General features: G+C 39.3%; 1 protein-coding gene across 1 annotated transcript in view; it reads left to right on the top strand.

The window, feature by feature from the left end:
* ascc3 (activating signal cointegrator 1 complex subunit 3) overlaps positions 1 to 12,356 on the top strand; it is a 158,399-nt gene that overhangs the window by 103,966 nt on the left and 42,077 nt on the right. The window contains exons 15-19 of the mRNA XM_083919139.1: positions 8,393 to 8,584; positions 9,716 to 9,940; positions 10,622 to 10,741; positions 11,440 to 11,604; positions 12,030 to 12,116. Coding sequence (XP_083775265.1) covers positions 8,393 to 8,584; positions 9,716 to 9,940; positions 10,622 to 10,741; positions 11,440 to 11,604; positions 12,030 to 12,116 — 789 coding nt within the window. The remainder of the gene's footprint in view (positions 1 to 8,392; positions 8,585 to 9,715; positions 9,941 to 10,621; positions 10,742 to 11,439; positions 11,605 to 12,029; positions 12,117 to 12,356) is intronic.

Here is a 12,356-nt window from a genome sequence, read left to right as displayed (position 1 = left end):
TCACATACTCCTCAGCCTGTGAAGTGCATGATTCATGACACCATGAGATAAACGATAGCGCAAAATATGAAACGATAAGATGTTTTTCTATCGTCATACGAATCATATCCTCATATCGCACAGCCCTACTCTTTTTTGACCCTCGCGTATCACTACTGCGCGTCGCCTGACGCACAAATGTTGGTTCGGTGCTGTTGTGGCTCTATGATTACCTCTGCTGCCAACTGAAAGGCACAATAGGTCTTTTCTCCCATTCCTTACCTTTCACACGGATGGCGTGGCATAATAAAGGCACAAATACCCCACAACAAACAAGCTTTGTGAAAAGGGGCTTAAGAGTCGCACAGTATCTGGTTTTGGGAACTGAACTGGCATAGCCAAAGAGAACAGATATGACAACAGAAACGAGATCACTGGCTTTCCTGATTCATAGCTCATCATTACTGTCACTCCATAAAACACAGTTTTGTTGCTATATTGCATGAGTGGGCAGGCATGACAACAGGACACTGATTGTGCGTGTGTGTGTAATTAATGGTCTCTGAGCTGTGAGAGTACACAGAGGTGGAGCTATATTCTCCCTCAGAGGATGGTCAGTCAGCCTCCAACTCCCATATTTAAATCTCCTGCAACAGAAGGCAGAGTGATAAATTTAGTAACCTTTTCTTTCGTTCCCTGGGGCTGAGACAAGATTGATGCGCCTCTAATCTCTCCTCTATTTAAATGGGATATGTATACAAATCAGATCACTTTTCATGCTTTCTAAAACTGGAAATGGAGACAAGAGATTAGGTTTGGGGACTAAAAATGGTGTGTTGTGGCCTGGTTAGTCTTTGAAACAGTACTTTAAAAGCAATTTTTTTAACAGCTCTACAGTATATGAATGAATGTTGTTGTATATGCACTAACTGTACATTAATTCACTCCTAGCCCTTCTGCCTGTGTCCCAACATAATGAGTATTATCCACTCCATTAGTCCGATTTTGAGTGTTTGTCAGTCTGACCTGCTCTGGTGAAGGAAGCGGCATCAGGCTGATTCCACTCTAAGCCCACACAGAGATAATGCACTGCTTATTTGCACTCTGGAAATTGCCCCACATTAATATTTATAGGTGTTTTTTAATCTCCAATATGCATATGCAGTGAAATAAAGCACCTCTAAGGTCAGTCATATAATTTAGCGTTTATTTATCCAGCTTTGAAAGTCAGAAGTGATTCCACTATATTTTTCTCTCTCCTAATGTTATTTAATTGGCTTAATCTCAGGGGACTAGAGAGGCTGTCAATCAAGCTTAGATATCTTAATGCACCCACTCTAATCAATTCTTGTTAAATACAGTTTTTTGTAAGCCAATGATTATTAAGTGCTGTTGAGTGAAATAATAAAAATATTCAGAAAACACTCTCCAAAATGGAAGTTTACACAACAGGCCAGCAGTCCTGACTTCTTTTTTGTTGTCATCTATGTACTAATAATATAATAATATTAAAGTATTAGAATTATGTATTACGAAGAAAACTGGGGATGGGTGTGACAGAGAAACAGATAAAAATGATGCTATGACAGTGCCCATATTGGCTGGGTCATATACAATTAACATCAGAACATACAGAGAATACTGATTAAAGTATTGCTGGTGATTGATTAGATGTGCTGAAGGTCAGCTACATTTTCTGGTCAGCAAAAACTCAGATTTGGTCCCATGCAGCCTGCAGCCTTGTTGAAGTTTAAATAACTCCGGGGGACAGAACTGCCAAAGCATTATTTTATACCTGTGTTTTGCATTATGTCAATAGGCCCTGCACATTAAAAGACCAACTAATTAGCATGAGCAAATTTGTTTCGTAAGAAACATAATGGCACCCAGATTTAGTGTTCACCAACGTAATCAGGAAATTCTGTTCAAATTCCAATGTAATAAAAAGAAAGGCAACATTTACAGAAATTGTTGTGTGATTACTGAAAATGAACTGGTGGCACGTTAAACTGCTTCCCTAGGGGGGACCAGTAGTCTTTGTGGTGCTTGTTGAATTGCACATTTAAGTTGTAATTGTTTGCCTTATGCTTGGCAACTTGAAAGCTTGAGGAGGCATGTATTTAAATGACTATAAAACAAAGATCCTTTAAAAACTACTATTTTCATTATCGATTAATCTGCAAAATATTTTTTCTCGATCAACCATTTAGTCAATAAGATTTCCGATGGGGGAAGATATCAGTCAGTGCTATCTTCAGTGCTGTCTTCCCACCAAAAGATACTCAGTTTACTATCGACAAAGTAAAGCAAGAACTCCCCACAACTTAGAAGTTGCAACTAGTGACTGTAATTTTAGTTAAATAAGCACATGATATATTTTCACAATAGTTGGCAATTCATCTCTGTGTTCTAGAAAATAACCCAGGCCATCACTGATATGTGTTTGTTTTATTATAAATACATTTTTCTTATTTTGTTTTTTACACCAAACATGGGGATAGGGGGAGTAGTATTGTTCAATTAATGTCTCCACAGTAGATTTATATTACAATGTATTGATCCAATTAACAAGTATTGTCTTTACAGCCAAAGCCTACAATTCATATTGTAGTCCTTTGTGCCATAGAGCTCCATTGTTTTCCAGCATTCATCAATTAGCCAGTGTTGCACAGGGTGACATGGCTCCTGATTTGTGCTGAGTGTGGATGGAACCTCTTAAAGGACAGAGCTGGCGTTATTGTTTATTTTTGTTATTGTCAACAAATCCCCAACCAACACTGTGTTAGCAGGACGGTGTATGTAGAAATAAACTACACTGTGTGCGTGCGTGCGTGCGTGCGTGCGTGCGTGCGTGCGTGCGTGCGTGCGTGCGTGCGTGCGTGCGTGCGTGCGTGCGTGCGTGATATCTCTATTGTTGGTTATTGGTGAAATGATGAAAGACTGGAGAAGAAATTTGTAAATTCAGCTTTTCTTCATATTAAAGAGTTACTAAAAATGTTTAAGCTATATTAATCAGATTAACAATAGATTTAAGGCTATAAATGTTTATAATCTCTTACATGTAAATGCAAAGAAGTAGCAAAAAAAGTGTGAGGATGTAAAGCGTCATATAACCCCAACCTATGCATGGAACCTCTGCCTAAAGCTCTCCCTGGAGAGTATTGTATTATAGAGCCCGTTTGACTTTCATTTGATCCAACTCTGACAATCCAACCTCTACCTTCCTCTCTTCCCTCACCTCCCCATGTCTACCTCGTTTTTAAATATCCAGTGCTCAGAACATGTGACTTGTTCCTGAAAAGAAAGGAAGTTTAATGTGGAGGTCAAGAGACACCTTGTGGTCCCATGAGTCCATTACACGGACAGAATTACAGACCTATCATAGGTTATTGAGGGCTGTGAGGTAACACCTTTAGCAGTAACTTAAACAGATGATTCTGTCAGAGTAGGGAAGCATTTTTCCATAAGAAGGAGAATTTAAATTAGTAATGATGTAATGTAAAGGTAGAGATAGACAGTACAGATGTACTGACGCACCTTCACTTTTCTTTCTCTTTAAACTCTCCATCTCTGTGGTCTTTAGATGTGCAGCTTTCATGTCATTTTGTTTGACAAGATACACTGATGCAGACCCATTTATGCCTGTAGGTGCCAACCCTCCTGGGACTCCACAGCAACACCAGAGTAGGCTCATTAATGTCTGTGTTTGCCTTCATTGGTGCTATTTTTAGTCTAGTCCACCACCAGTCCTTTCATTATGTCAGATCCGTGACAACCTGTCACCGTGCCAAACCAACTCCACAGCACGCTAATCAACAACAATGAGCTGCAACTCAAAGGTTGGTGGAAAATAGGAATGGCACGGTGGAGTGATGAACACACACATAAAAATGGCTGCCTTAAATAGAAACACAGCTTTGTAAAATAGTGGGACATTATGAAGAAAACCTTGTACATCTCCATCCAGTCTGACTATACTGGTATTACAGCTAATCTGCAGTCTCACAGCAGTGCATTGTAAGTCCATTTCATAGTAAGTCTGATTTATTTTTTCCTCAGAATTAAAACTGGTGACTTAAACGTTAACTGTTTTGCTGCGCCACCCTCCATGTTCTTGAACAAAGGACTCGTATCATAAACTTACTATTTAACACAAAAGGACAAACAACACATCAACACACGCATGCAAACAAAAATAACCTCTATTTCCACTCCACATATTACAACTTTGTTCAACTTTAAAAGTAGACTTCGAATATACTTTTACGAGGCTCCTTTAAAACACATTTCCATCATTGTTTAGACATGTTTTGAAGACATTTTGTGTGCGTCACAAACAAGTTGAAATTAAGTTTTCAGCTCATTTCTGATAGATAATGTACTTTGTGGCTGTACTTAAATTGTTTAGTATACAGCACACTGTCTTGTCTTTATCTTGTGCTAGCGACATTCGAGAATTTAACTAGCTTTCCCCCACCTATGGACAGCTAAATAGAATGCGAAATATGCGGGAGTAGAGAGCAGATTATTTTGTACTCCATTGCTTGTAAGAGATGTGCACTTGTGGCATTTAATGCAGTCCAGATTAACTAAGACTAAACTCATTTACTACATCAGCAGAAACATATTTCTCACAACGGACAATATTTTGCAAAAGGTTTAGTAAATATCCACCTTACATGGAGCTGAAACAGAATGGTCTATAGATAGAGGAAGATTTTAATAGAAAAGTGGAACAGAGTAGATGTGAGTGGAAACTCATCCTCCCACTCTCTTCTGCCTATCCAGCATTAACAGCCAGCCTCTCTGACAGCAAACATTGTGGCTATCAAGGGCCTCTAAATGAAATCAACAATTATCCATCCTGCCTCAATTTAGCAAAGTAAGTGTATATTCTTGCTGCTCATGACAGGCAGTGCGGGTAGGGATGCCATGAAAGAAGCCACCTATCTGCCACCCTTCACCGCACTGCTCAGGTATCATTTGCCACATTCTTGGTGTGATTTTACACTTTGAAATCTGAGCTTTGAAGCTGCAATTTGTCGCTTTATAGTACTTATGCTTCTACGTTTCTAAAAATGCTTTCGCGTCTCCTGTACACTCTTACTCAAAGGATCGGGGATTCAGAGTACTCAAATTAAATCGTCAGAAATGTAAAACCAGTTAGTTATGCCTACCTCTATTTAGTGGTCCTTAGAGAAGGTTTGACAACCTATTGAATAGTTTATTTCAGCTCTGGTGTTGGCTGATGTTCTTTACATAGTCACAGCAATGACAGACCGTGAGTGGAGTTGGCAGCTGGCTGTCTGTGAACAGAGTGAGCTCTGCAGCAGGAGCAGCAGCGAGTGGCAGGGCCTAATGGGACCTGATCGGGAGCTTAGGTCACTGCCATCTCAAATACAGCCATGGCACACTAGACATCAGAGGTAGCTCACCTTAGATTAGAGGCTGGAAGCATAGCAGTAACGCACTCTGACACCTCAAAGCAAAGCCTCAGCCATAGCATTTCAATTACCTTCTTTGGCTCATGTGGATCTCAACAGCAAAGTGCACAACCAGGCCCCTAGGGGCAACTATTTATCCTGGATTTTGGATAAATATGGCTTAAGACGGCATAATAGTATTGTTTTTTTGTTCTATTGTGGCATTTTTATCGGTTTGTCACAAAGCATGTAACTGGAAGTGGAAGGGTACCAGTATTACTGCACTGCCACAACAATTGTTGAGGAGGGAATATGCTAGAGTTGTGTGGAAGGTGCTGAAGAATCTACATGCGTGAACTATTAATGGTCGCGCATTGTTTTTGACCTATAATGCAGCCAGTCACCAGGGGGCGATCAAGCTGTTGTTGCTTTGCTTTTGGGGAGTTGTCAGTTTATTTATTTGTTTGTTTATTTAAAAGAAACAAGGGACAGTCATAGACTGGTCCAGAGCTAAACAAATAGCTAGATTTAATTTCATCAGCAATCCCTGGGCAGGAAAATCCAAACGTTATGACTCATTACAGAGAATAATCATTACATCATACAAAAATAGCATAGAAAAGCTACTCTGTGTTTAGTTATGAATTTAAAGTTGCCAATATAGTATGTAATTATATCAGGGCATATATTAGGAAAGTCCTTAACATGAAGGTTAAATAGTAAGGGGCCAGGAGTATATCCCTAGGGCACACCTAAGGATCAGTGAATTTTTAAAGTAAGCTTTGATCCAATCCACACACATTTACCTTTACCTCTACATTGTAGAAATAGCACTCAAGCCATTTGATACAATTTTCAAAAAAATTAAAACATGAATGTTTAGACAAGTGGGCGGCACGGTGTGAAGTTTGCATGTTCTCCCTGTGTCTGTGTGTGTTCTCTCCTGGTTCTCCGACTTTCTCCCACAGTCCAAAGACATGCATGTGTAAGGTTAATTGAAGACCCTAAATTTCCTGCAGGTGTGAATGTGAGTGTGAATGGTTGTCTGTCTCTGTCTGTCTCTATGTGCCCTGCAATAGACTGGCGTCCGTCCAGGGTGTACCCCCCCTCACACCCAATGTCAGCTGGGATCGGCTCCAGCCCGCTGCGAACCCATTAGGGCCATGGGGTTGAAGATGAGGGATGGATGGATGTTTAGACAAGAGGACTTTTTATTTACTCCCTTTTGAGATTTGATTTAATTTATTCTATGACATAACAATTGGCAGGCTTAGTTGAGTAATGCTACCTAAAACCAAATTGCGTTGTGTGAAGTAAGACATGTCCTGTTTTCAAAAACCCATGAATTGTTAGCTATGATCTTTGATGCTATTGACAGCATGCTAATGAGCCTATAGTTTGTCACGTGTTAGTTCGCTGGCCATATAAATGGGTGTCACAAATGCAGACATCATGTTATCCATCAGATTGGCTAACGTTGTGGATTCTTAATTCGTATATGTATGGACAATATCGCTGTGGAGGGTTCGTGTCGCATCTAACGGTTTGATTGTAAATAACTGGATCAGAAGCATTCAAATGCATGGATCACATTGGACATTGGTTTATTTTTGTCCAGAACACGAATCCTGTACATGTTCACTATTGGGTTTGTTTAAAAACCACTACCCTGTACATTATATACTGTACAGTCTGAATCATACATACAGTCATATGTAATCAAAGGCATCCATTCATTCAAATTCAACCAATTCAGCCTGAAAGGTACAGCTTGTAATATCAGTTAGGCAGCACCTTGACCCAATCAGCATTTTTCTAGCTTTGCCCCATCAGACAACTTACCCAGTCGTTCTTTCGACCAAACTTGACCATTTGCTAGCCTTAACCAAGTTGTCCTTATTTTAACCATGCTAAAACAGTTTTGAAAGGCACTGACAAAAGATGTCATCCTGTTTATAGAGGTGCCAGAAGATGTGTTTAACAAATGTTATGTATCATTTTTCTTGTACAAAGTAAAGTAGTTATTTATCTATAATTGATTCCAACATAATATCAACAACTGAGTATGTTTCCATTTTTGTCTCTCTCATTAAAAAGTATTGATAATATTACCTGCCACTGAAGCAACAACAGCAACTTGTCAGGTAGAAATACTGTCTTAAAAAGGCTAATACTAAACTATATGTTTTTCCCATTAAATAAACTCATTAATTGTTTTCACATTATGGAAGAAAATCTTCACTTCTGTGGTATTTTACCTCATTTTCATTCAGAAAACTAGTACTTGCTGCACAGTTTGTTAAAGTCTGCTTTCCTAGCAGCTGTCTACCGCGTGTGCGGTAGACAGCTGCTAGCAGTAATGGGCTTTCTCTTTGCAGCACAGAGGAGTGCTAGGCTCTGACCTCTATTTAGATGCTCAGAGAGAGAGAGATAAAGTCCTGTGATGAGGACTCCCCTCAAGCCTGGCCAGGTCACGGCCTTACTGTCAGTCACCAGCACACATCTCAATCTGACTGTGTGTGTGTGTGTGTGTGTGTGTGTGTGTGTGTGTGTGTGTGTGTGTGTGTGTGTGTGTGTGTGTGTGTGTGTGTGTGTGTGTGTGTGTGTGTGTGTGTGTGTGTGTGTGTGTGTGTGTGTGTGTGTGTGTGTGTGTGTGTGTGTGTGTGTGTGTGTGTGTGTGTGTGTGTGTGTGTGTGTGTGTGTGTGTGTGTGTGTGTGTGTGTGTGTGATGACTGTGTCAGAGAGGTGTTATTTGAACTATACTTCCTGTGCCACATTATCATGTTCTTGAACTAGAGTGCATGTGTTATTTTGAGATGTATATAATGGCAATTTTTCTCGTACTCTTGTTTCTGTGCAGTTCAACAGGATACTGGATCTGAGCTAATATTTCATCTTGAACACCCAAAACCTCAGTGCTAGTTGCTTTTTCCTCACATTCACTGTGACTTTTCTTTGTTTAAACCAACCTCTATTACTACCTCTTTCAGATCCAGCGCTCCAGAAACAAGCAGATGAAGGAAATGTTCCCAGAAGGCTTTGGAATCCATCATGCTGGCATGTTGCGCTCTGACCGCAGCCTGATGGAGAGCATGTTCTCCAAAGGCTACCTCAAAGTGCTGGTCTGTACTGCTACCCTGGCCTGGGGAGTGAACCTGCCTGCCCATGCAGTTATCATCAAGGTTCTACTATTTGACTTTCTTTATTCAGTTTTATTTCTTGAAATGATGCTTTCCTGGTTGGTCTCTTGCTGTTTTGCTTTCTTGCTTGTATTTTCAGTAAGCAAGCCTTGAACAAGCCAGGCAAAGTAAGCAGCTGCCCTGGGGTCTCAGATCTTCAGGGACCCCAAAGGCTCTGATTACTTTGTGGCAATTTTATTTATGGCAAATTTCCTTAGTAATATACACCACTGAAGCAAACATTTAAATTGACTAGTCCAGGACTTTAAAGCATCTCTTTAGTTTCTACAGGTTCTCTACCCCAATTCCATTTATTTCTACTGAAGGTACAAATCTTTAGAAGCAGTCATTTTAATTTAAACAGCAGGTCACTGTGGTCTTTACCAAATGTTTCTCAAGCTGGAAGAAATAGTAATATCTTTAGCAGGAGGGTTGGTCTGGGATTGGGTGAAAATAAACCACAGTGTATGTTCTTATGGTAATGAAGAAACATGTCACCCAGTGCAACAGTAGTTTTTAGACAACAATGGGTGTCTATGGCACAGAGGAATAAGATATGTCAGGCTTTGGATACACCCACAACACTTGTTTGTAGAATCGATTCATTTTTGGTCTGGTTCTGCACAGGGGTATATGGTGACAAAAAATATATAGAACTTAAATGGACTTACTCTTTAATAAATCAAAGTAACACTACAACATGTACCAACAAATCATATTAATACTGAAATGCTAAAACAAAAACTTACACTAGCATTAGTTTGTGTTAGCATGTTTCGGTACAGTTTCTGATATTTAGGCAGCTTTTTGTAGTTCACATTATTCTAAATATAACTATGAATTAACACTCACCATTGTCTATTTATTATTTTCAGTATTAAATATTAAGCTCTTCTCTTGGTAATGTGTGTAGGTGAAATACCAATAGTGATTCAGGTCATGGTATGAGATACGTTGTTGTGAAAAAGTATTTGTATCCATTTAAATGCAGAGAGGTTTTAGTATATCTTGTAAGGGTCCCTGAAAATAAGATTTAAAGAGATATATATTTTTTCACAGCACTGTATTCACAGAAATACATTTCATATGTTTCCAGTCCTCAGAAGCCACTTCGGTCTTTTTTGTCCGTAACAGGGTACTCAAATCTACGATGCCAAGCGTGGTACCCTAGTGGATCTGGGTATCCTTGACGTCATGCAGATTTTCGGGCGTGCAGGTCGTCCCCAGTTTGATAAATATGGTGAGGGCACCATTATCACCACCCATGACAAACTGAGCCACTACTTGACCCTGCTCACCCAGCAGAACCCCATCGAGAGCCAGTTCCTGGACAGCCTGGCCGACAACCTCAACGCTGAGGTCAGTCTCCAACATATAAAGGTTTTCTTTTAAGATAGCAACATTACTTTGTAAAGGTATTTCTCGAGAGGAAGAGTTTGAATGTATTGTTGGTGCAAATGTCTAGTCTTTCTGCATGAGGAAGGGGAAATAGATCAGTAAAAACCTATTGATAAAACTAGTTAAACTATTTTAACATAAGAAAGTGGCTATTGCCATAAGAAGTAGCAGTCACCTTATGTCTCATGGGATTTGCTTATTTCTGCTGAAGCCTTTACTAGATCATATAAGACATCAGAGACTTCATTTTGAAGAGCAAATAATGCAAATCAGCAATGAATAAGTGAAATTATTCACATTGAAATCATAAAAAGGCAACACATTAGCATAAAAGTTGATTCTATTGTTTTCTAGATAATTTTTGTTTACTTGTCTACATGGCTTGTCAGTTCATCACCTCCAAAACTCATACTTATTGTGTTTTGATAATAACAAACTCATCAACCGTATCTTCTCACATGTCTTTCTTCATCCCTGTGGGCCTGTTGTAGCGTTAAGAAATCTGACAGTATTGGAAAGAGTAGGAAACTGGACCATTTGTGTTGAGACTGCAGTGTCCTAGAGTGTCCAGTAGATGGTAATATAGGCCACTGATGTTATTGGCTGTGTGTGAGTGGCTGTCTCTCTCTTTCCTGTATTCAGATTGCACTGGGGACTGTCACCAACGTGGAGGAGGCAGTGAAGTGGCTCAGTTATACTTACCTCTATGTTCGCATGAGAGCGAACCCACTGGCATATGGCATCAACCACAAGGCTTATCAGGTTGGTGATCCAGAGTGTAATCAATTTTATAAGATCCTATCAGAGCAGTGGTCTCCTCTGTTTTATTTTGACCATGATGAGAATAAAAAAAAATCAAGTTAACAATACAAGTTGTAAAATAATTAGATAATTAATATTTCATTTTAATATAACATCAATCTAAACCTGTACTTCAAAAGGTCATATAAAAGGATATGGATAGATAAAACATTCAGAAAATTCTTTAAAAAAAATTTTAAAACAATTATTTTAAAAGCAAAAACAAGTACAGCCTTAGAAAGAAACAATTAAAAAAGACATAGCAAAAATTAGAGAATGTACATAACTTGTTTGTATACATTTTAACCACATACTATACACACACACACCTCAGCGTAGCCCCTGGAAAGTGTTGCACTGTCAGATTATGAGTGAATACAGGTCTTCATACTGTCATTGTGTCTGTGTGTGTATGTTGATAAAACAGACACACTGCCTTGTACCCTGTGTGTCAGTATGAGACACTGAGGGGAAGGGGCATGACAAAGAGGCAGTTGGGAATCAGAGGGCTACTCATCCCTTGCGCTGCTTTTTGGCTTGGGGTTACCCATAAATGTCCCTGTCTGCCTCAAAATAAGAATAAAAGAAAAAATACAGGCAGAGGGCAGGGTTTCTCTAATACTTCATCTTAAATATTTAAGCATTTGAATCTTTTTCAGATGGATCCCTCCTTGGAGCTGTACAGGAAGGAGCTTGTGGTGGAGTCAGGCAGAAAGCTGGATAAGGCCAAGATGATCCGTTTTGAGGAGCGCACCGGCTACTATGCATCGACCGACATGGGCAGGACTGCCAGCCACTTCTACATCAGATACAACACCATAGAGGTAGACTCACTTCTCTTAACAAGAAATAATCACATATCAGAATAGATGCTCAGAATAGTACATTGTTTCATGTTTCAGTGTTGCCATTTTTCTTGGTGTGATTTAATACTGCCCCATTGGACCCTGGATCTGACCCAAGGCATAAAGATGATACAATTAAAGTAAAGAAACGAGGGAACAATTCTGGAAATTACCATCATTGTAAGAGCCGATGGTTCACAATTTTGAGTGTCCTGTGCCTTTCAATCAAAGGATAATGTTTGCCCAATGCGTTAGCAAGAAGATACATTGTATGTCTTATAAAAGTGTAACATTGCAAATGAAAGAAACCTGTCTGATTTATCATTGTTCAATTCTTACATAATGACTTGTCCTGTTTGAAACTCCATTAACCCCATATATTCCTTTTCCCTTCTTCTGTGAAGACTTTCAATGAACTTTTCAACTCTCAGCGCACAGAAGCTGACATCCTCAGTATTGTGTCCAAGGCTGAAGAGTTTGACCAGCTGAAGGTGAGAGATCGTCATGTATAAGCTACAGCAAGTGTTGCCAGAGCTTCAGTCTAGCACTGAGATATCACCAACATAGGTATCTCCATCTATAGTAAAGTAAAAGTTGTGATTATAAACCAACCAAGTTTGATTATTTATCAAGTTTACATTGTAGAGCTACCCACAGTATGTAGTTAGAATGTTCTTATCCAGAAAAACTTTTTTTTCTTTTTTTTTTTAAATTTTAATATGAAACTGTTG

The sequence above is a fragment of the Echiichthys vipera genome, assembly GCF_963691815.1.
Source record: "Echiichthys vipera genome assembly, chromosome: 8".
NCBI lineage: Eukaryota > Metazoa > Chordata > Actinopteri > Perciformes > Trachinidae > Echiichthys > Echiichthys vipera.
Note: the sequence above shows the minus strand (reverse complement) of the source record. Positions and strands in the feature narration are given on the sequence as shown.